Raw genomic sequence first — 25,299 nt, 5'->3', positions numbered from 1 at the left:
TCATTATTGTGAGCCTCTTTTTAAATGGGATGAGGAGATATTTCTTCACTAAGGGTGCTGCATCACTGGAATTCTTTACTGCGGAGAACTATTGAGACTGTCATCGAGTTTGTTCAACATTGAGATTGATAGATTACTGGAGATAGCTGGATATGGAGATAGTGCAGGAAAATGGTGCTGAACTAGAACGTCAGCCATGATCTTAATGAATGGCTGAGTAGATTCAAAAGGCCAAACGACCTATTCCTGCCATTTATATTCTTAAATTGTATGACTTTACTTGGCTGAAAATACCACAGGCCATTACCTTCACATTAAATAGTATATTTTTTTTCTTAAAATGTTAACCTCTTTGCACAACATCATCAAGAAACAGAATCTGGACCATTTGGTTCACAATTTCATTTTATTGATATTTCTGAACTTGTCCATTTTCTACACGTTAAGAGCCAATGAGAAATCTCAGTAGTTAAGAAGATGGGTGTGGGCTCCACGTGAAGGTCTGGTTCCACAGAAAACACTTTGCTGATCAAGGACTCACTGAACGTCTGTGAAAATGTCTAAGGCCAACAAATTAAACCATTGATATGACACAGAAGTGTGAAAAATGGTTCATTCAGAGAACAGCATACTGATTACAAAAACTGAGACACAAAATGTTGTGCAGATGCTGGAATCTGGAGCAATACACAAAAAGTGCTGGAGGAACTCAGCAGGTCAGGCAGCATCCACGGAGAGAAACAAACAGTCGATGTTTCAGGCTGAGACCCTTCACTGGGACTGGAAAGGATTACAAAAATTGTACAGTTTCACATCTAAATCCCTTCTTGCTGTTACTAATAATCACCCCTTAACTGAGTACAAAAGATTTGAGCTTGGAAATTCAATTGCATATTCCTTCATAAACTGAAAATCAATTTTTTTTTGCCAGAAAGACAACAATGACCATTTCTGAATCACTTTGCTTCACTTGGAGTCTTCAACTGGGAAATTCCTGCCATCAAGTACCCTGCGATCACAGAGAGATCTCCATGTCAGGGACATTGGAGCTTGAGAGGGAACACACTCCATGTCATAGTCATGGTGCCTGGTGTTGGGATATCTGGACGAGATGTCCTTCTCACCAAAGTGCCAGAGTGATGACATGACTATGCTGTGGGATGACTGGATTGCTGTTGCACTTTGTTGACACAGCTCTTTGCCTCTTCCCACCCCACAATTCCACAGCACAATGCCAGATCCTGAATGATCAGAACACTGTTGAGCTCAGGTCCTTGATGCCAGGCACACTGTGGGACTGCAACCCTCGAAGGCTGGAGGGACTGGCATACTGTGGGACTTGGACCCTGGATCCCCGGCGCACTGTGGGACTCAGACCCTCGATCCCCGGCACTCGATCCTTGGTCCCCTGAATCACTATACTAATGTCACACTCAGCCTCTCAATTCCCAACATACTATCTGTCTCAGTCTCTCAGGCCCCAGCACATGATGGCCCTCAGTCCCTTGAACTTCAACACACCACGACCTTCAGTCTTTCCACTCCCAGTACACTCAGCCCCTCCACAACATTTGTTGTGTGATTTCATTTCATGAGAATCTTCAATGACCAAATATTGCTGAAGTTGTCTGCAAATGATACAGAAACATTGTCAGCAGACAATGATGTTTCACGGTGATCAGAATATTGAACGGTTCCCTTATAGGATGAGATGGACTCTTGACCTCACAATCTATCTTGTTTGACCTTGCACCTTATTGTCTCCCTGCAATGTGCTTCCCTGTAGTTGTGACACTTTACTCTGTATTCTGTTATTGTTTTCACTCCGTGCTACTTCAATGCACTCTGTACTACCTCAATTCACTGTGTAATGAATTGATCTGTACGGACAGTATGCAGGACAAGTTTTTCACTGTTTCTCGGTACAAGTGACAATAATAAACCATTACCAATGTTAATGATCATTTCGGTATCCAGCCAGGTCTGGTTGTGCTGTTTTAGTTGACTACTAGGATTTGGCTGCCATGCAATTCAGGTAAGCATAAAGTATTCCAATTAGGCAGGCAAATTAAAAATGTGGCGCACTTGATGAAATGGTCTTGCATTTGAGGTAAAAGACGAAGGAATGTGAGGGCTTTGATGGGCAGGCCATTAAAATCATTACAAGTATCAGGAATCCTGCCTCCAACCTGCTCAATGGACACAATGAAAGTCAGGCTCCTGAACACTAGGAGACTGCTCCCAAAACATGGTTTGGTTCTGCCCAAAACACCCCAGCTCCAGACTTTATTACATCCATGCACAAGAGCTGAAAATCAGTCGCAATGGGGCTGTAACTGGTCTTGGCAACAAGGTGGCATTTGACGAACTCTGGCACCAAAAGCTCTCGCAAAACTAAGGTACCTGACACAAAGGAAGATGATGGTTGCTGCCTGAGAGCGTTGTAGCTTAGGATAGAGTCCATGATCCAATCACACTCAGTGGGATCATTAATGACCTTCCCTGCATCACAAGATCATGTGCACAGCAATCACCAAAATATAGCAGCATTCAACTCAATTCACAGTTCCTAATTATGATGCAATACTATCTGCTCTTCACTTGCACCAAACGACATGCTAACTTGTCAGGAAACAGCTGTCTCACACAAGCACCATTACAAAAGGCCCAACCACTTCTCCCAGTCTTTCAAATGCATCATCATCAGGTCCTCACCATGAATCTCCAGTCAAGGATGGTGGGTTCACCCAGGCTAGTAATATCAGTATAGTGGCTGTAGTGGCTGGGTTTTTTTTAAAGACTGGATCAACACCCGACCTCTTCAAAGACCATTCACCATTGCAAGGTAATGTGTAGTAATTTCAGGCAGGAACTATGCCAGTAATGAAACCTTGAAACTACTCATCAATATCACTGAATTACCAGTCGTGAATAATGCTTTGCCCTGACACCTAGTCTAAATCAATGGAAAGAGTTTGTCATCGGCAGATTTAACTAAAATAAAATACCTTTAATTACCTGTGCATTTCTTGACCTTGCTATTTCGCTTCCCATGCCAGCTTAATTTACAATTGAAGTTTTCCTCCCAGAACTCAGCAAACCAGACATTTCTCCTGTTGTTCTCCAAAGTACGGCTTCTGAAGTATCTGTCAAAGCCTGGGGAAGCAAACAAAAAAAGTCAGCCTTATTTTCTGATGACATCTGGCCCAGACTCTATGCCAGCTCTAAGAGTAATTCCATCAATCCCATTCCCCCACCCATTTCCCTGCAATCTATTCACTGATACATCTACTAACTCCCTGAGACTTTCATCATCCACCCACAATAAGTATAATTTTACAATAGCCAACTCACGTACCAACAAATGAGTATTTGGGAAGAGAGACGAAATCGGAGAACTTGGCGGTGGTGGGGGAGGGAAACCCACACAGTCACAAGGAGAACACGCAAATTCGCACTGAAGTGCCCAAGGTCAGACATGATCCCGAGTCATTGGATCTGAGACAGAGCTGCACTAATAGCAGAGTCACAGTACTGCCTCCATATCAATTACTGAGCAATGCACAGAACTTTGCAAACTATCAGGAACACACTAGGTTAATAGATAAAACAAGAGTGAGATCTACACCTTTCATTTCTTTCTGGGTCCTTAAACTTATTTTCAAAAAAACCTTAAAATTTAAGCAGCAAGCATTGTAGCCAAGTAGTGTGGAAAAACTTATCACCGCTGTCTTGAGCTATGACAGCTTGCAGTGAAAATAAATTAATGTAGTCTGTAGCCAATTTCCCTCAACACTGACCTTTTCAACTCTGGGGGAAAAATTACCAAGTTTGGCACTTTCCCCTGAGTGCGATCACAAGTCAATGAGTTTCAGTCAGAACACAGGAAGACGTGGTTAAATCAGGGAGCAGAAGCTGAAGAAATCCTACCTTCAATTGAGGCTCTCTTGGGAAGGACTGTGACAGCCCCTTCAGCAACCTCTTCTTGCAGGTGGACGGGTGCAACCTTTGAACCCCAGCTGTCAGAAGCGACCCAGAGGAAGTGCTTTGTCTGATTGGATCTTTTGGCGGCCTCCAGTAAACGGCTGTGGAGAAAGGGATGGCGGGGGTGGTGGTGGGGAGAGCAGAAAGTAGATTGGGTGGGCGGGGTAGTTAAGTGCTGCACTGCAAAATTATAATAATCCTTTCAACTCATTCCCTCCTCCACTCCACCCCAGCACTGAAAGGCATAAATGCAATGTACTCAGCCAATCATCTTGACAGTCTAAAACATGGCAAAATGCAGCAAAGACACCTGTTTGAAGACTGCACTTGTATCTCACAAAGCAGCCATCTCTTCATATCAAAATCATCCCATCTATTGAGCTCACTTTGTCACTTTCTCCCAACTCGCCTGTTAGTTTCTGATCTATTGCATCTGCAGGTATCTGAAAACCAGCTCTATTTCCCAGAGGATTAAGCAGTCGGATGTGTAATTGCATTAGAATTCTCCTCGCTCCTCAGGAAAATATGAGGCGAATTACAAATCAATTTTTTCAACCCCTTTGCTCATTTCCAGTATTTCTGAACTCCAGCTAAAATCTTTAGTCTCATCAAAATTGATAACAAGACAGCTAAAGATTTCAGCTAGATTTGGACCAGCGGGGCAGAACTAAACACCATCAAGTTAAAAAAAAGAATGTGCACCTGATGTCATCTTCGTTTGCAAATATAATTATTCCACGAGCATTGGGGGTTTCCAGCAAGCGCTTGATAATTTTGTCAAATTCTCCTGGTCTTGGCTCCCGAGGGATTTTCAGTGACTGGGCAATGCAAACCCTACCTAAGGGGGAAAACAAAATTGCTTCGTATTAACCGAGCTGTCCAAAGCAGCTGCAATTGTTAGCATATTGATGGAGTGCATATTTGCTGATCCATCCTGGCCTTTATTGATTGGACCAATAAGTGCAACACTAAGTTGTCCTGATGTTACTGGGCAAATATCGGCATAACAAACGTTATATCATACACAATAAAGAGCAAAGGGTCCAATTATATTAGGATGGTTAAAATAAGCAATAAACACAAAACAATCAAGATCTACAAGTAACATTATGACTATTTAGGTACCAAATTTCAATTCATGATGTATATATTCTGGATGCCACAAGTGGAATTTATTGTTATTCATTTCTAGAATGAATCACATTGGATGCCACATTGGCAAGGCCGTTAGCAACTAACTTCTGCTGGATGTATGTCATGTAAAAAGATGACAGCGGCAACTAGCAGGCAGCACTGATTTGATCCCAGCACTGCCATTTTGTTACTCAGTGCTCCAGTTAACGTGCTCTGTTAATCCTGCAAAACTGAACATATTCTCAGCAGTTTATGAGCACCATTTAAAGAGATCATCAGCTATTTCGCTGCTGATTGCTTTCTATTAACTGTTGCCACAATTTCAGAAGTCTTTGATGATTTCTGGAGTTCTCTGAAGTTGCTAGTATCCACAAAGAGTAGTGTGGTGAACAATTTTACCCTAACCTAACAGCTTTTGCACAAACCAGACATGAATACACATGCAAGCGTTGCCCTTGGAGTACAACATGCCTGGGAGAATGAGCAGAGGACATGAAGAACCGCACTCGGGAGGAGGAAGGGAAGACTCTCAGCAGGAGGGCATGTCAACCCACAGCAGTCGGGTAGCAATTCTCCTCCCTAAATGTCACTAAGGAATTATGCACAAGCTACCTGTGCTGCATTAAGGACTGACATTTGCTTTGGCACCTCCTCATTAAATAGCGCAGGGTAGTTTTAAATGCTGCCAGATCTTGCCACACTGAGGTCTCTGCTGAGCTGTGTACCCTCTTTCTTTGAATAAAGGTTGTAGTCATGTTAATTTGCAAACAACAGAACTAGTGAGCAGCCCACATTAGGAAAGAACAGGTGCAGATTACAGGTGAATCCCACATGAAAAACATGATAATGCTGGAGGAACTCAGCAGGCCAGGCAGCATCCGTGGAGAAAAGCAGGTGGTCAACGTTTCAGGTCAGGAACCTTCTTCAGGACTGAAGGCAGGGCTTCGCCTTTCCCTATCTTCAGTCCAGAAGAAGGGTCTAGACCCGAAACATTGACTGCCTGCTTTTCTCCACAGATGCTGCCTGGCCTGCTGAGTTCCTCCATCATCATTGTGTTTTTCATCTAGATTCCTGCATCTGCAGTCCTTTGTTTCTCAGGTTAATCCCACATTTCACCCACTTCTCTCAGTAACAAGTGACTAAAGATCAGGAGCATTGAACTACAATGGAAGCAGAAGTTCTGAAGTAGAAATTTCAGAAAACAGAATGGGAACCAATAAATAAACAAATTTGTACACATTGTCCACTTCTTCTCAAGGGAGGGGGTCTTGAAAGCAGTAGAATGGATCAGAATACAACATCCAATGTGTTACAACTTCAATTAAGAACTGCATCCCGAATGCATCAGGGTTGCGTTTTCTCTTGTCCAGTTTCTGGCCTTTGCACATTTGCTTCATCTGCACAGAAAGAAGGCAGAAAGATCCCACATGGCCTCATGGGTACAGGGCAGGCACGGTAGTGTAGCGGTTAGCATAACGCTTTACAGCACCAGCGACCCGGGTTCAATTCCCCCCGCTGTCTGTAAGGAGTTTGTATGTTCTCCCCATGTCTGCGTGGGTTTCCTCCGGGTGCTCTGGTTTCCTTCCACATTCCAAAGAACTACAGGTTAGGAAGTTGTGGACATGCTATGTTGGCACCGGAAGCGTGGTGATACTTGCGGGCAGCTCCCCAGAACACTACGCAAAAAATGCATTTCACTGTGTGTTTCGATGTACATGTGACTAATAAAGATCTTATCTTATCTTAGTTGATGCAGCTCAAAATCAGTGCAAGCAGGTACATAATGATAATCCTGGGCTGTTTCACCCCCCACTGTCTTGCCTTTTTGTATAAGTGTGGCAAATATTGGCAATTCAGGAAAAAAGCAATAACTTGCACATATGTAGTATCTTTTACTAACTTAGGATCTCCCAAAAAGAACCTTAAAGCTGAGGAATTATACTTGAAATAAAGTCTCTGTTGCAAATGCACAAAACATACCAGTGGATTTGCACTCCTCTGAATCTCACCAGTGACATCGTGATAATGACATATGGTTTACTTAAGCGCTGGTTGCTGAATGAGTCTTGGCTGGGAAAGATCATCAAAAGGTTGGTAGCTTTTGAGAAAAACTTCAAAGTAGGAAAGAAAGGTAGACAGGATTCAGAGACTGAATTATCATGGGATCTGGGCATTGAAGCAAGGCCAACATTTATTTCTCGTCCCCAATTTCCCTCAAGGTGGTGGTAGTGAGCTGGCTTCTTGAACCACGGCAGTTCATGTGCTATTCCTGTAGTCAGCAGAGCATTGAGACCCAGTGACAATGAAAGGACAACAAGTTGTTTCCAAGTCGGGATGGTGTGTGCCCTGGAGAGGAACCTGCAAGTAGTGGTGTTTCTTTGTGTCTGCTGCCCTTAAATGCTCCAGGTGACGGCAGTTGCAGGTTTGGGAGATGCTATCAAAGAAGCCTCAGCAAGGTCCCACAGAGCATTTTGTAGGTGGTATACAAGGCTGCAAGGTTCCGTCTTGGAACATTGCAGTCTAATGGCATGAACATTGAACTCTCCCACTTTGTAACCCCCAGCCCCCTCCACACCCACTATGCCTCTTCTTTTCTTCCCTTTCCCAGCCTATTTCTCTTTTTTCTATCCCCCCCCCTTATTCCCCCTTACCTTTGACCCATCCCCCAGTGGATCTGCTCTCCCCTCCTCCTCCACACCTGCCTATCACCATCTCTAACCTACTTCTGCCTATCACCACCTTGCGCCCACCCGCGTTCCCTCCTTTGTCCACCTATCACTGCTCTGCTTTTCCCTGCTATATATTGGGCTTCCCCTTTTCCTATCTTCGGTCCTGAAGAAGGGTCCTGATCCAAAACATCGACTGCTTGCTTTTCTCCACGGATGCTGCCTGGCCTGCTGAGTTCCTCCAGTGTCATAGTGTTTTTCATCTAGATTCCAGCATCTGCAGTCCTTTGTTTCTCATGGCAGGTCTGCTGTAGGTCTTACCTTCTCCCCAGTGAGAGTTCTCACTTCCCTGATCTTTCAAACATTTATCTCCTTAGCCTCTTGATCGGACCCCCTCATCCCAGGTATTAGCTTAGCGAGTCCCCTTTGGACTGCTTTCTTAGGTAAGAGGACCAAAACTGTGTGCAGTACTGCAGGTGTGCTGTTTCGTCAACCATGCTGTACAATTGTTACAAAATCTCCCTTTTTCTAAACTCTAATTCCTTTGCAACAAAAGCCAATATGGCATTTGTTCTCTTAACTACTGGCTGCCCCTGCCTGCCAACTCTTTGTGACATGCACTAAACACCTAGATCCCTCCGTATTTCACTCATTTGCGTTCTCTTTCCAATCCCAAGTTTTCACCCACTCAGTCTATCTATATCCTTTTGCAGTGTCACAATATTCTCATTGCAACATGAGCTTCCACCTATTTTTGTGTCAAAGCACTGAAGCAAACTCTTGTGGTTACCTGGGATGTCCTTCCACACAATTACAGGTCTGGCTGTGCATCATTTCCTTCACACTACAGTGGAGTTTCAGCCTAATTGTATATATAAGTATATATATTCAATCTCTGGAGACACACAGCCTTCTGACCCAGGCAAGCGTGTGCCCAAGGCTGTTCTATATCTTTAATCAATCCAGTTAGTTATCAACTTAGAGCACTATTGTGGTTTGGGATTTATTGGAAACAATGAAGACAGTCCCAATAGGTCTGTGTGTCTTTTCCAGATTTCATTAGCACTTATTTCTTTACAACCTCCCTGGATCACTGACCAATTGGGTTCAAATATGAGAGAACCTTTTGCAAAATAGATTTATATACTGATTCTAAATTCATTTTGAAATCTCACTAATTCAATTTTCCTTGGCTCAATGTGATCCATGTTTTGGAGATAAAAGGGCAGTGCGCTAATAAAATCATTTCCCCAATCATTTCATTTGCAATCTACAGATTCAATTAATTAAACTTTGATTACAGGTATTGTGCTCACAAGCACAAAATTGCATTGGCATTGCAGTGACTGTGAGATGGTAGCACTGTTGCTAGAAGGGGTTTCATTCTCCATGACGAATTGCTTAACGAGTTTTATTGCAGCCAGGCTGCCAAAGTGAGCTTTCACTGTGCTGGGGTGGGAGGAGGAGCAGACATTCTATTTATCTTGTTCACACTAAATACGTTTCCCTCAACAATCTGGCCACAGATCCTCCCTGCTTCTCCACATTAAAGAACAGTTAGCAGTTTGTTCACTTGTCTGTTTAATTAGTACGTAGTACTAATAGGCCAAAGTAGAACTTCCTTGGGGACTCCAGCAATCTCCTGTTGTTACTTTGGTGAAAGGCCAGTGGAATCCACAGTGCAGCAGATTAAACTGTCGTTATCATTGATAACCAAGCTAACCAGTTAGCCGTGAAAGTATTCATTTACAGAATGGATCGAGCTGCTTTAGCAGTATTGTTTGGGCACCACAGACAAAATGCTTTCTACAAGAAGAACTAAAACTACAGGACCAGAAACTTGTTCAATTCTTTCAGAATCAGAATCAGGTTTATTATCACTGACATATGTCGTAAAATTTGTTGTTTTGAGGCAGCAGTACAGTGCAAGACATAAAGACATAAAAATTACTATAAGTTACAAAAATAAATAAATAGTGCAAAAGAGGAATAATCAGGTAGTGTTCATGGCCCGTTCAGAAATCTGATGGCGGAGGGGGATGAAGCTGTTCCTGAAACATTGAGTGTGGTCTTCAGGCTCCTGCACCTCCTCCCCAATGGTGGTAACGTAAAGAGGGCATGTCCCGGGTGGTGATGTCCTTAAGGATGGATGCTGCCTTCTTGAGGCACCTCTTCTTGAAAATGTCCTCGATGGCGGGGAGGGTTGTGCCTGTGAATGGAACTGGCCAAGTCAACAACCCTCTGCAGCTTCTTTTGATCCTGCACATTGGAGCCTCCATACCAGGCAGTGTTGCAACCAGTCAGAATGGTTTGCACCATACATCTGTAGACATTTGCAAGAGTCTTTGTTGACATACCAAATCCCCTCAAACTCCTAATGAAGCAGAGCCGCTGGCATGCCTCCCTCATGATTGCATCAGTGTTGGGCCCAGGATAGATCCTCTGTGATGTTGACGCCCAGGAACTTAAAGCTGCTCACCCTTTCCACCAGTGATCCTCAACGAAGACTAATGTGTGTTCTCCCGACTTCCCCTTCCTGAAGTCCACAATCAGTTCCTTGGTCTTGCTAATGTTGAGTTTCCCAGTTTTTGTCCAATCAAACCAAAACTTTAAGGATTTAAGCATCTCAATTGAGAGACTGCCCACTTCCCAAAACGTCATCTCCCTCTGTCTCTTTTCAGTGCTCCAAGAAATGGAACCCTTTCTCTGTCGCTGTTTCCTCACGATATGATTGTCCCAATAGATTTTAGGCTAATCTCTCAAGCTCTGACCTCCAGCGAACCTCCCACACTCCAGCTTCTGATGGCTGCAGTTTATTCAATACTCTTAAGTCTCTATCCTATATGCTCTATCAAGTCTCACTCGCACATCACCCCAATATTGCCTCTCAGATGGGATGCCTAAAGCCACTGTTTTAAAATCCTCATCCTATTGTTTTATCTGGGTTTACAATCTTATTATGATCTACTGCAATAAAACCTGTGTCTTTCCTTGAATTGAGTATCTCTCCCCATTTTGATCCATTTTTGGAGGCTGTGTTTTCTTCCATTCTGCTCTCCACCATTGTGCCGAAGAGCCTAACTCCTTAGAAGCTTTTGTAATCCCTCCTATCATCTCCAGTTTTTACTTGCAATCCATCATTTTTTACCCCTCTGAAATGCATTGTTTCCTTTCATCCTGCTAATGATTTTAGCCCTTAACATTGAAAAGGATCTTTGGGTACTATTCTACAAAGAAACAGCTTACACTTAACACCAGTGCGTGCAAGGGGGGTCCCTAAAATGAGAGGCAGGACTTCCAAATTAACAATATTTTTACACCACAGACAAATGCTTTCTACAGGAAGAACTAAAAATACAGTGTTGGAAGTTTGTTCAATTCCTTCCCAGTTTTTGTCTCAACAAGCAAAACCTTTCAGTGCTTTGGCACCTCAGTCCAGAGATTGCCTTCCTCCCATAACATCATCTCCCTTCGTCCCTTATCAACTCACCTAAGACTGAAACCCTTGCTGCCTTGCTATATTGATATTTGCTAATGTTGACATCTATATCTTAACTTTCACTGCTGGCCACATGCAGTGAACAGAATAAAATTTTAATGAAGTCTAGAAAAGACAGACTGCACCATTGCCCCGTACTCGCTGTATTGGTATTGGTATAAACACAAAATGCTCTTGTTCCCATGAAGCACCAATTCATACAAGAAGATCAGCTGCAAACCTGCTCCATTTAACCAGGGAGCAAGAACAGTGCAACACCACTGTGCGTCAAATCAGCCCTGGGACAAAATCCCACTCTTAACTTTCCAGGTAGTTTCCCTCTTCCTACAAGCTCCTGCTACATCTGCAGCACGCCCCACTACAGATAACACCTTTATCTATTTATGTACAGGAAGTGAACTCAGGATACAGTACAGTGCAGCAGTACGTACTTGGGGAGCAATGACAGGTTGAAAAGATGTAAAAATGCTTGAACCCCTTTAACAATGGCAAGAACTGACCATCAAAGACAGCAATATACATTTTGTACGTCTGACCACCTGTACATCAAAAGCAAATTCAAATGTTTCTTGAATCAATGTCTTTGACTTCCCGAATACTGATACAATAACACAGCAGGAGGATCGCATGCAGTGAAGAACTGAAAAGCACTAGTCTGCCAGCAGTGAAGGTCAAACTCCTTGAATCAGATCACACTTGCCAAGTGCAATAATGCAAAAGCAGATGGGCACAGCATCTAATATTCACTGTGCTGCCACTCACACACTCGGTTAATAAAACTAATACCTTTCTGAAGGTAAAACAAATTACAAAAGGGAGTTCATGGGGCATCTCCTCCCACGGCCTCCACTGCAATCCATGAAGATGCTATTCAATCGAGATGGATCTAAAACCAGAATGGTGGCTAACTGGAAACTCAGGTTCAGTTGGAAGCCCTGCTTCCCTCTTTGAGCATCTCCATGCAAAGCACTGGTACAAGGTGGATGTTATTTCTTTGTAGAGTTGTTTGCAAAGATTATTTTCAATATCGGCAGAATGAAATTCAACGGACTCTTGTTACAATAAGATGAACTCTTGAGCTCACAATCTACCTCGTTATGATCTTGCACCTTATTGTCTACCTGCACTGCATTTTCTCTGTAGCTGTGACACTTTACTCTGTATTCTGTATTGTTTTACCTTGTACTACCTCAATGCATTGAGTAATGAATTGAACGGTATGCAAGACAAGTTTTTCACTATACCTCTGTAAAAGTGAAAATAATAAACCAATTCCAATTCCAAAACCAGACGAATAATTTTACAGCATTATCCATCATAGACATTTTCGATGTGGACATCTATATCACCACGTGGTGAAGAAAGTAACATTTTAATGATATCTAGCAGTCAAAAGACAGATTGTATCATTACCCTGTATTCACTGTTATCAAAAAACCAAACAGATCAGCAGAAACATTGACATTGTATGTTGTCCTTTTATAAAATTGTTCTAGCCAAAGGCACTGTTAAATTAGAAGCAATGCGGTTTATGGCAAGTATTTGGTTTCTTCCCCATCATTGCTGAGGCTCAACAAAGTAAACAATATGTCCTTCACAGTTCCTACAGAAGTGGAGGTGGGTTTTAGCTGGGTTGCCTTTCCTTCAGGAAGCACTTGTTAGAAGTGATGACCCAGATGTCGGGGGTGGAAGGAGCTGATGAGTGCATCATGGGTATCAGCAATCTTGATGTGATTGACAATCCATAGAACATTGAAACAGAAGTAGGCCATTCAGCCCCTCGAACCTGCACAACCATTCAAGTAGATTCTGCTGATTTGGACTTCCAATTTGCCACCTTAAGTCAATATTCCTCTTGTTACAACCTAATTAATACAAATTGATCTCAACCATAAAAGCTCCAATTATGCCCAGCATCACAATCAATTTGAGCACAGTATTTGTAGCCGTAACGTTGACTCCCCCAGCTGCTGATGGTTTGTGCCCAGGGCAGACAAGCTGAGGTTTGCTCTGCCTCCTTATGATCATTAAGCGTGTAAAGGATCCATGTTGGCATCAGCGTGTACAATTACCCCAGACAGGCTGTGCTGGAACAGAGTTCATGTCATGGAACAACAAGAGCTTGGTTACAAGTTACCCGGCACTGCACGTTCCATCCTTGAATTTTGTTTTCCATTTCAAAATAAACTTTATTCATAAAAATATATAAAGGAAATACAATACAATCAGAACATTTTTCCTTACATTCATGGTGTCATCGTCAATATATTCTATTTACAAGGCACCAATGCTACTCACATGGCCTCTTTGAACAAAACACCCATCAAGTGCTTGGGAGGCTGTTACGATGGACCAAACCCCTCAGTATCCAGCGGCGGCAGCACCTTAGATTGCAGTCCTTCCCCACAAAGCTGCAGAAAGCTTCAGTTCATCCCTTAGGATGTACTACTGCAGCTTGGAACATGCCAGTCGGCAGCATTCATTTACAATGGAATACCAACAAGATTTGGGCAGACTGAAGTGTGTCTTTCACTGAATTGATGATCTTCCAGCAGCACTCGGTATGCGTCCCTGGGAACAGCCTGTAGATCAGAGAGTCCTCTATAATGCAGCTACTCAGGATGAACCTCAACGAGGACCCTTGCATCATCTTCCAGATCTTCTTAGGCAAAAATACAGTCCATAACTGGTGGTCTATCAGCTCATCTGCATCACAGCCGTCTCAAGGGCAGCAAGCATTGGCAGTGAGACTCCGACCATGCAGGGAGGATGTGATGGGGAGGGCCATTTTCACTGTCAGCCAAATGAACTCTTGTCAGTGAGATCTAGTGATGAGGTATTCTGCCAAATGGCTTTGACAGTCTGCTCGGGGAACCACTGTGGCCTTCAGAGCCTGCAGGCCATTCCTTGCTGACTTCTTGCCTGATAGACATGTGGTCAAAGGTGTTTTTCTGTAGAAACCTTTCCTCGAAGGGCAGGTAGTGGGGCAACTGAATGAAGCACTGCACGTCAACAGGGCCAGCCCATCCTTTGCAACACTGGGGACAGGTAAAACCTCAGCATGAGGTGACACTTGGTGTTTGCCTACCTCAGTCTGCACACAGTTTGATGCAGCCACACACAAAGGTAGCCATCAAGATGAGGGCAATGTTGGGTACCCTTTCTCCCCACTCTCTGAAGACTGGCGCATCGTGACTCATCACATGTGCTCCATTTTGGATCTCCAGATGAAACAGAAGCTGGCTTGGGTGACTGCCACAGCACAGGACCAGGGTCTGGGCCACATCTGAGCCACATACACCAACACTGAGAGCTCCTCTTACCTGATGACCAGGTTCCTGCCTTCCACTGAGAGGGAGAACCACTCCTACTGTACCAGTTTCTGTGTGACCTTGCCGATCCACTCTTGTCAATTCTTGCTGCATGCCTCTGCTCCTCTAAACCTTCAAGTGGGTGACGTATTTTACTTTCTGTGCGTGATTAGTGTAGAATTTAGTATTCTATCTTACAGCTGTATTCAGATGGTTTTGGTCTTAAACATCTGACGAAGGGTCTTCGACCTGAAACATTGACTCTGTTTCTCTTCCCACAGCTGCAGCTGAGCATTTCCAGCATTTTCTAGTTTTAGTTTTGGTCTCGATGTTATCTGGGAGAGTTTTCCAAGCACTTGAGTCGAGGCTGGAAGAAGGGAAACTCGGCTTGAACTGCTAGATTTTCCTTATCATGGGAAACCCCATTGGTTGGGTTAAACCAAGGAGACAGATAAAACATAAAGGTGTGCCATTTTGTTAATGAGGGTGGGGTAGTTAATGGGTTATGAACTCCATTCTGCAGAGTTTTCGCTTCTTTTCCCTTGTGGTACCTACCCAGAAGCCAGCCTGATTGGTTCCCCGTGGTGTAGGGAATGCTCCAGTGAATGGGAATGTGTAGAGAACCTGCTGTGAATAACCATATGGCAGAGTGGCAAAGTCTAAATCTTGTGGGGCTGATCATTAGCAGGGAGGTCCATATTTAGGGGTGGGGGAATGGGTACCATGGAAAGAGGGGAACTGGTGATCTTGGAGGCTGAGGGTGATGATCACACAGGAGGGAGCAAATAATCTTGGTAGTGAGAGTACTCCTCCATAAAGCATGAGAAAAGCACCCCCACTCCTTTACCATCCCCTGCCACCCTTTAACTGCTGGGTTTCCTTATCCCAGAAAACCCCATTAGATCGGATTAAACTTGGGAGACAGATAAAAATGAGGCATGCACCCTTATTGTTATGTAACCAGAATGTCTGCTGGGAGCAGGATGGCTGTGCGTCACCTCCAACCCACACGAATTCCCCCCTCTGCCTCCATTAAAACCATGGACACATTGGAATTGGAATCGAGATGCCTTTAAATCTTCATATCCTCCCAAACCCACACGCACAAATACATTGTTGCTTTGTGTGGTCAGGAACACCACTAACTCCCTGTAGACAGCATTGCACATTCAAAGATTTTTAATAACCAGACTTTGGCATTAAATTCCAATGAAAAGTATGCACACCTGCATGTCTGATCATGTCCTTCACCACTCAGCACAAAGTCTGACCCCAGAATCTTCAACAGCTATTTTGTTACCTCTTGGGAGTTGTATTCCCCCTTGAATGGGAGTGAATGGTAAAGCAGTGGCATTTAACATTCATCAGCCATGCAGCTCTCCAAATTTTTCATTGGCCTTTGAATGGCAACTTGCACATACTGGAGGTTCTCATCAGCATGAAGCCCTCTAGTGGGGCTCTGTGATGTGTGTGAGCGGAGCAGGCAACAGCCTTCAATGGTGCCGAGTTTTATGGAGTGGAAACAGCCAGTGGGAGAAGTCATCTTGAATCAACAGTACGCTTCAAACAATCACGATACATAATTCTTAAAGCATAGCTCTTGCTTTCAGTGAGTTGTCAACTTGATAAAAAATTCCATACCAGTGACTACATGTTATGATTAAATTTGTTGTACTATTAAAATTGAGCAGGTAAACCTATTTCTTATTCACAATTTTCTATCGTAGTAAAGCACAAGCTAAATCTCAACATATGGGACTCTATGCAATTAATATTAGCAGGTTCCCATTTTAAAAGAAATGATGGAGACACATGACAATGCAGATGCTGGAATCTGGGGCAACAAACAAGATGCTGGAGGAACTCAGCGGTTCAGGCAGCATCTGTGGAGGGAAATGGACAGTCGACGTTTTGGGTCGAGACCCTTCACCTGGACTTAAAGATAGAGAGGCGGTAAAGACAAGGATAAAGAGGTGAGGGGAACAGGTGGAGCAAAAAGGAAACTAGCAATAGGTGGATCCAGGTGAGGAGGGAGGAGTGGAAACAGTGATAGAGTCTGGGAGGTGATAGATGGAGACGACCACGGGCCGAAGATGATGGAATCTGATTGGAGAGGAAGACGGAGCACGAAATCAAATAAGTGAGGTGGAGTGGGCAGGCGGGAACTGTGGGGTAGGGGAACCAGGGGGAGGTGTGCGCAGGTCATGGGCAGACGGAGTAGGTAGAGAAGGGGAAAGAGACAGTGTGATGGGGTGTAGGAGGAACTGGGTAGATCAGGAGGAGAGAGAAAAGGGACAGAGGGGGAGCAGGTTACCAGAAGCTGGAGAATTCAATGTTTATATCTTCATGCCCCCACTTGTTCCTATCTGCCTGCCCCACCTCCCTTATGTGATTCCATGCTCCCTCTCCGATCAGCTTCCATCAGCGGCAGCCCTTCGTCGCCTCCACCTCTCACCTCCCAGACTCTATCGCTGTTTCCGCTCCTCCCTCCACCATCTGCCCATCACCCCTCCTCACCTGATCCACCTATCGCCTGCCAGCTCCTGATCAACCCCTTCCCTTCACTGTTTTACACTGGCCATCTCCCCTCTATATTTTTCAGTTCGGGTGAAGGGTCTCGATGAGAAACGTCGACTGTCCATTTCCCTCCACAGACGCTGCCTGGCCCGCTGACATTCCCCCAGCATCTTGTTTGTTAATAAGACCAATAACCAGTTCAAGACAGCAGCTCACCATCAATTTCTCATGGAAATTTAGGGATGGGCAATAAATGCTGGCTTTGCCCAGGTCCCAAGAATGAACTAAGAGGAATATCTGCTCAACTATTGAGCACTGTTTTGCAACTCTCTCTTTCACATGTATTTACCTCATTCTTTTCAAACATTCTCTGCCTGCTTTATTTCAACCATTTTTATTACTTTTGCTGGAAGGCAGTTCAAACTCTAGCCATCTGTTTTCCAATGGAATGGGAGGAAATTATCCTCGGCCTTTGGCACTCAACGCATGTGAGAGCGTCATCAGCCAGCTGTACTCAACTCTGCTCCTCACTTCCACTGATTGCAATGGATCCAAACATGCAGGAGGGCAAGCACAAGCGGTGAGTGATACTCATGCACGTGTATAGAACTGCCGATCAAAGACAAATTACTCCCTCAGGCGGCTTGTGAAAGCTGAGGAAGATTAATTTGAAGTTGCCACAATACCTCAGACAAGATTAACAACTAACAGTATCACCCATTTGCAGGAAGGATACATTTTATGTTATGCTTTTCAGATAGGTACAAAGGTGTATTTGTAAAAATGATAGGATCAGATTTTGTCTGCACTTTAACTGTTGCTTGTGAAGTTTACTTATTTTAATTCATTTTCATTGTCAGAGCTCCTTTTTTTGGGAAACACAAAGGTAGATTTCTTGAGAACACACGCAGTGCAGCACTCTGGGCATTATTAATCAAAAAAACATAGAAAATGCTGGTATTACCCAACAGATCAGACAGCATATATGAATTAAGAAAGAGAATTAACATTTCAGGTTCATCTAACATTACTGCCCCACTAGCTACATCTCAAAACCATTTTCAACTTCATGAAAATACAGGGTTTTGACTTATCAGTAATGCTCTGCTGTCTGCTGCTGGGAAGGAGAGCTGACACCATCTGACAAAAAATTCTGACAAAGGGTCTTGGACTTGAAGAGTTAACTCCGTTTCTCTTTCCCCTGATGCTGTCTGACCTGTTGAGTCACAGAGTCATGCAGCAGGCAAACAGGCCCTTTGACCTGCCACATCTGTGCTGACCATCAAATACCAATCCACAGCATTCTCAGTTTCTCCTTTCACGTCCCTGAAAACCGGGACCTCTGCCACCGAGGAGGACATGGGCAGCAGGCAACATGGAAACACCGCCAACTGCAGGTTCCCCTCCAAGCTGCACGACATCCTGACTTGAAAATACTTCGGCATTCCTTCACTGTTACTGCGTCAAATTTCAGGAACTGCCTGCTCAACCATGTTGTGGGAATACCTTTAACAAAGAGACTACAAGCAGACGGTCACCAATAGCTTTTCACAAGCATTTGGGGGATAGAAAATAATTGCTGACTTTGTCATTGATTATCAAACACCCATTAAAAAAGATTTTAAAAAATGAGGAAGAACTGCAGTTACTAAAACTTCTACATTTCACCTATGTGCATTTACCATGTGTTCCTAGCACAGGGACTTGAGAGGAAATAATTAATCTAAACCCTTATGTAACCATCAGTACTCTGTTTAGCATTGTAAATTTAACACTACAGTTGTACCTAAATTACAATTAAATATAATTAAAGACAAAAATGTGTATACCACACCAGTGAAATTATACCTTTTAATTCAAATAAATTTAAAGTTAAATTTCAAAACCTTCTTCAGTTAGTGCCCAGATTATTACCATATGGTGATCCTGAGGTAGCTTTCATGAAAGTTAAATCTGTGCATGTATTGAAAAACCAGTCAGATTACATCAAACAGTGTTATATTGACTGATGACAATGTTTCTGATTTATTGAATTTACTTTCAACTCAGTATTAATTACTTCCACCCCAAGGATTATGGAAGCTTCATAATTAGTGCTTTCATCTTGCCGTAGCCAAGAGAATGGCTTTTAGACTTCCACTTTACTTGGCATACAAGTTCACTGGTTTGCTTACTTGTATTTAACACAGGTCTCTAATGTTTGGTACAGTCTGCAAATCCCACCAAGACATGAAGAAGATGAAAGACGATGGTGTATGTGTCAGATGCACCTAATATATCAAAGAGGGAAAGTCAAGGGAAACTACATTTTTGAAAATTAGGGTTAATAATCTGATCAAAAACAGCGTTTGAACAATGTGATGTACTTATACAAAATACAAAGTCTTGTATTTTCATTGAAATCTTTTATGACCAAAGCACAGTACAGCCAGTTGAGTATTTTGGAATATAATCACTGCAGTTTTGGGGAGATGTGGAAACTACCATTGTGCACAGCAAGTTCCCACAGACAGCATTGTGATAATGACCATGTTATCTGTTGCAGTGATGCTGGGTAAGGGATGTGCTAACTGGGGCAATGGGGAGACCCTCCTGTCCTACAAAAGGTAGCCTAGTGGTGCAGCAGGTAGTGTTGCTCCCTCACAGCTCCAGTGATCTGACTCCCACCCTGACCTCGGCTGCTGTCTAACATGGAGCTCACACATTTTCCCTGTGACTGCAAACATGGGTTTCCATTGGGCAACTTGGTTTCCTTCCACACCCCAAGGGCGTGTGGTAGCTTAATTGACTACTGTAAGTTATCCCTTGGTGCAGGAGACACAAAGGACTGCAGATGCTGGAGGAACTCTGCAGGCCAGGCAGCATCCACGAAGAAAAGCAGGCGGTCAACATTTCGGGTCTATCTCTGTCACCTCTCTCCATCTCAGGAGACTTTTTATCCACCGACATCTTCTACAAACCCACTGATGCCCAAGGCTACCTTGATTACAGCTCCTCCCACTCTGTCTCTTGCAAGGACGCTATCCCTTTTTCTCAATTTTGTCACCTCCGCTCCCATGATGAGGCTTTGCACTCCAGGACATCCGAGATGTCCAACTTCTTTACTAACCGCGGCTTCTCCCCGACTGTGGTCGAGAGATCTCATACCCGCATCTCTTCCATTTCCCACACCTCTGCTCTCACCCCCACCCATCCCAGACTCAACAGGGACAGGGTGCCCCTTGTCCTCACATTTCATCCTCTCAGCCTACGTATCCAACACATCATTCTCTGCCATTTCTGCCATCTCCAACAGGACCCCAACACCAAGCATATCTTCCCCTCCGCACCCCTTTCTGCTTTTCGCAGGGACCGCTCTCTCCATGACTCCCTAGTTCACTCCTCACCACTCCCCCCACCCATCCCGCTCCCGCCCCAGGAACTTTCCACTGCCCCCACCATAGGTGCAACACCTGCCCCTACACCACCTCCATCCAGGGGCCCAAACAGTCCTTTTGGTGAGACAGAGATTCACCAACACCTCCCTTAATATCATCCACTGCATTCAGTGCTCCAAGTGTGGCCTCCTCTACATTGGCGAGATCAAACACAGACTAGGTGACCGTTTCACAGAACACCTGCGCTGTCCGTAACCTCAACCTGCATCTCCCTATTGCCAGTCACTTCAACTCCCCCTCCATCACAGATATGTCGGTCCTCGGCCTCCTCCACTGCCAGGAGAATTCGAAGCACAAACTGGAGGAACAGCACCTCACTTTCCATCTTGGAACCTTGCAGCCTAACGGCACGGACATTGAATTCTCCCACTTTAAGCCATCCCCTCACCCCCACCTCTTCTTTTCTTCCCTTTCCAAGCCGATCTCTCTTTCTACCACTCTTACTTTTGACCCATCCCCTGGTGGATCTGCTCTCCCCACCTCCCCTGCACCTGCCTATCACTATCTCTTACCTGCATCTACCTATCACCACCTTGTGCCCAACCCGCCTCCCCTCTTTTGTCCACCTATCACTGCTTTGCTTTTCCCTCCTATATATTGGGCTTCCTCATTTCCTATCTTTAGTCCTGAAGAAGGATCCTGACCTGAAACATTGACCGCCTGCTTTTCTCCACGGATGCTGCCTGGCCTGCTGAGTTCCTCCAGCATCAGAGTGTTTTTTGTCCCTTGGTGCATGTGGGTGGGTGGAGAATTAGTGGGAATTGATGGGCATAGGAGAGAGAATAGGTTTCAGGGAAATATGTGGGGATTGCTTTGAGAGCCAGCAGAATATTGATGGGCCAAATGGCCTCCTTTGTTCTAACAAAATATAAAATTAAGACAAGCACCAGCAGTTCTTTTACCCAAGAAACCAAATGGGAGCCAAGTGTAACATGTCAATGGTGCAGCACTGCACCAGCATATTGGTCTGGATTTTGTGCTGAAAGCTGGAGCTGAAAGCCGGAGCCCAGGTCTGCCTGAACCAGAGCCCACGTCTGCCTGAACCAGAGCCCACATCTGCCTGAACCAGAAACAGGAATGCAATTGCTCAACTACAGCTGAGAGCAAAGATGATGTATAATTATATCAGAAGTGATCAATCATCTCCTCTACTTTTATCTGCTGGTGGCTAATTAATATTCTTGATATGGCTCAGTGTGTGGGGCAGGAGGTCAGGTCCTCTTCTAAGCACACAAAAATTCCTTTGCCAAAAAACTGATGGTCAAACCTAGCTTTTAAGATTTAATGAAAAAGGGTCACTCATATATAGAGTAAAGTGATCTTACCAGCTTCTTAAACAACTTTCACTTGGAAGAAATAAAACAACCAACAAGATAGAAACCATAACATAACTGTGTGGCCAAAGGCTAACAAATAGAAAAACATGTTGAGGATTTATTTTCCCCATGGAGGAAGATCCAAATATTGAACGGAAGGCTCTGCACCCCCTTAGCCACAGGTGTTCGATAATGGAAGTAATTTGTGTACAAGCAAAACAAGAAGCTGGATCACATAAAGAAAGAGAATTCACAATGATGAGTAGTGATAAAAAGCCAGCTTTAGATTGATTAACTTCCAACTGAGTGTAATGTATAGTGAAATTATTCTCTTCCAAGTTTCAGATAAGAGATGGAAATACACCTGGTTACATGTTCATTAGAAACCAAGGATGGCAAGTGATAATTCTATACCATGAGGTGATGCTCAGCAACCTCTGCACAATGTGCAGTCACCATCCAGAATAACTCCAGCTTCTGGCCACAAGGTGTGCAATTTGCACAGTGGCCGCAGATGTGGTGCAAACAGTGGGATGCACGATCTGCACCTGTCCAAATTTAACATGCTCCATTAAGCTCAGCTTCTGGGCAGCAGCTCACATGTGCAATTGGCACCTGCTGGTGTGTGTTTGCACACTTTGTGGAATAAAGGGGAAAGGGAGGGAATGGGAAGCAATGTCCTGGAAAAATGGAGCAATTTTAAGGGAGGGAGAACGGCAATGATAAACTTTTCCGTAATCTCTGCTAATGCATTCTCATAAATGAATTCAATTCAATAGGTCCCAAGCTGAGTATTTGTAATGGGTGAAGAAATGGTATTGCACCTCCAAAGAGCAAACCCATAAACTATTACAAGGTGTGATGACCAATTTAACTCTGGAGCATGGTAAATTAATTGCAGTAACCCCTCCTCCCTCCCCACTGTCCAAGCCCCAAGTACATAACCAAGATGAAACTGCCTTTTCTTTCTATTTCTTTCTATTTAATATATTTTATTCACCACTCTTTATGTAGAATCCTTTGCAACGGGGAGATCAAACACAGATTGGTTGACTGCCCCAATTTAATTTGCAAGCGTGATTCTTGGACTCTGATTTCCTATCACTTTAATTTTCTTTCTCATTGGTTTGTGTAATTTTTCTGTCACAGAAACAAAAAGGGGGACTATGTGGGAGGGAAGGGTTAGATAGATCTTAGAGCAGGACAAAATGTCGGCACAACATTGTGGGCCGAAGGGCCTGTACTGTGCTGTAATGTTCTATGTTCCCCTCCATTTATGTTGTTCTGTTGAATCTCAACACAAGCCCATCTAAGACACTTTAAATTCTTCTGGACTCAACCTGGAATTCAAAAATTTTGGACCCTTTTTCCAGGCGCTAATTTTGGTAACATAAGGACATAAGAATTAGGAGCAGGAGTAAAACATTCAGTCCCTCAAGCCCGTTCAGCTATTCAACACGATCACGGCAGATCTCCTACCTCAAACACCATTTTCCTGCCATATCCTCACATCCCTGGGTTTCCCTAATATTCAGTGACATATAACTCTTAATTTTAAATGAAATTAATGACTGGGTCTTCATATCCCTCAAAGTTATATTCTAAAGATACTCTATTCTCAAGATTCACCACCCTGATACTGTAAATATCTTCTCATTTCTGTGCTAAATGAACGACCACTCATTTGGGCAATGTAATCCCAAGTCTTCAACCAGGGGAAGCACCTTCCCAACATTAACCCTGTCAAGCCAAGGGGTAGGAACTGCGATTGGCATGGACCCATTGGGCCAAAGGGCCTGTATCCATGCTGTATTGCTCTATAACTCTAAGCCCTTTGAGAAATACACTTCAATGAAGTCACCTCTCATTCTTCGAAATTCCAGAGAGTTAGGGCCGAGCTGATTCAAACTCTACTCTAATGACAGACCCTCACGTTCCAGGTACTAATCTGGAGAACCTTAGTTGTACTCCTCCTACAGCAAGTATAAGCTTTTCTTAAGTTTGGAGACCAAACCTCTGCACACAATGGTGTGTAGTTTCAACAAGGCTCTATATAACTGCAGTGAGGCATATTTGCTCGTGTACTCTAATCCTTAAGCAATAAAACTGTTTGCCCTCATAACTGCCTGCTGCATTTGCGTGTTGCTTCTTAGAGAGTTCTGCCATGACCATTCAAACCTCTTTGAAACTGCTCTTGATTCTCTACTTGCTCCCTTAGAATGCACTATTGCCTTACACAATCACCCCTGTCTATTAATCCCTCTGGCTTTATTGCCCTATAACGGTTTCCCATTCATTCTTTTCTCCACCTTCTCTGCCTCCATACCAGCTTAAAACCTGTAAAATTTTTAAATTCCACCCCATGTGCAATCATCATCCCAGAACATAAATTCTGCTAGGCCCAGAAATTCTATTGGACACCATGTGCTTATTTGTGTCACATGATACAATATCCACAAAAGAACTTTTGCTAAAGAAAATTAGCAACTTTGTACATGGCTTGCCAAGTCCTTCTTAATCCTCCACACATTTGTCAGGAGGTAGGTGAACTTTTGCAATGGTGTCTAGAAATAAGCAACGTATATCTAGACACCAACTCTGTGATTTTTCCCTCATGCATGAACAGTGCAGGACACTCATGTAGGAGCACATGCATGAACTGCTTCAGTCCAAGTTGAAGGAAACCTGCCCAAGAAGGTCCTAGGCCAATGAAATTGGGGTGAGGGATGTGTTTTAGACTGGTCAGTCCAAGTTACATATTTACCGCTTGCAATGACTCTACACAAAGCCCCCAACCCAGCACCATAGTCATTGACCCCACACCTCTCCCAACCCAATCAAAAACTTGACCCTCAATCTACTGATTCAGAGAGCTAAAAATAATAAACACCCTGGTCCAGATAAAATTGCTGCGTAAGGGAGGATGTTACAGAGACCTCAGCCCATAATCCCGTAATCTGTAGATTTAGGATAGTGCCTGAAGACTGGAAAATTGTGAATGCTGCAGTCTTGTTCCGAAAAGGGTTTTGAGTAAACCCAGTAACTGCAGACCAGTCAGTTTAACCTCAGGGGTGGAAAAAGTGTAAGAAACAATAAATCAGGAACAGAATTGGCAGACACTTGGACAACTGTGGATTTGTTAAAGGCAAATTGTGTCCAATTAACTTGAGAGAGTTTTTCTGATCAAGAAACAGAGAGTTGATGAGATAAATTTGGTAGGTGTGGTATGTATAGATTTCCAAAAGGCTTTTGATAAAATGCCATATAACAAGCTTGTCATCGAGATTCAAAGCCATGGAAGAGAACAGTTGCAGCAGCATAGATGGAAAATTGACTGAGGAACATAACTAGAAATAGATAATAGTAGTGAAAGGTTACTTTTCAGATCCAAGGGAAGCGTACTTCAGAGTTCCCCAGGGATTGGTAACAGGACCA

At 43.7% G+C, this 25,299-nt stretch overlaps 1 protein-coding gene across 1 annotated transcript in view; it reads right to left on the bottom strand.

Moving 5' to 3' along the window:
- LOC127578220 (metabotropic glutamate receptor 8) overlaps positions 1 to 25,299 on the bottom strand; it is a 272,133-nt gene that overhangs the window by 96,294 nt on the left and 150,540 nt on the right. The window contains exons 3-5 of the mRNA XM_052029966.1: positions 4,687 to 4,818; positions 3,931 to 4,085; positions 3,019 to 3,156 (exon numbers count right to left, since the gene is read on the bottom strand). Of these exons, the coding sequence (XP_051885926.1) occupies positions 3,019 to 3,156; positions 3,931 to 4,085; positions 4,687 to 4,818 (425 nt within the window). The remainder of the gene's footprint in view (positions 1 to 3,018; positions 3,157 to 3,930; positions 4,086 to 4,686; positions 4,819 to 25,299) is intronic.

Source organism: Pristis pectinata, chromosome 15 (genome assembly GCF_009764475.1).
Source record: "Pristis pectinata isolate sPriPec2 chromosome 15, sPriPec2.1.pri, whole genome shotgun sequence".
Taxonomy (NCBI): Eukaryota; Metazoa; Chordata; class Chondrichthyes; order Rhinopristiformes; family Pristidae; genus Pristis; species Pristis pectinata.
This window is presented reverse-complemented; position numbering and strand designations above follow the sequence as displayed.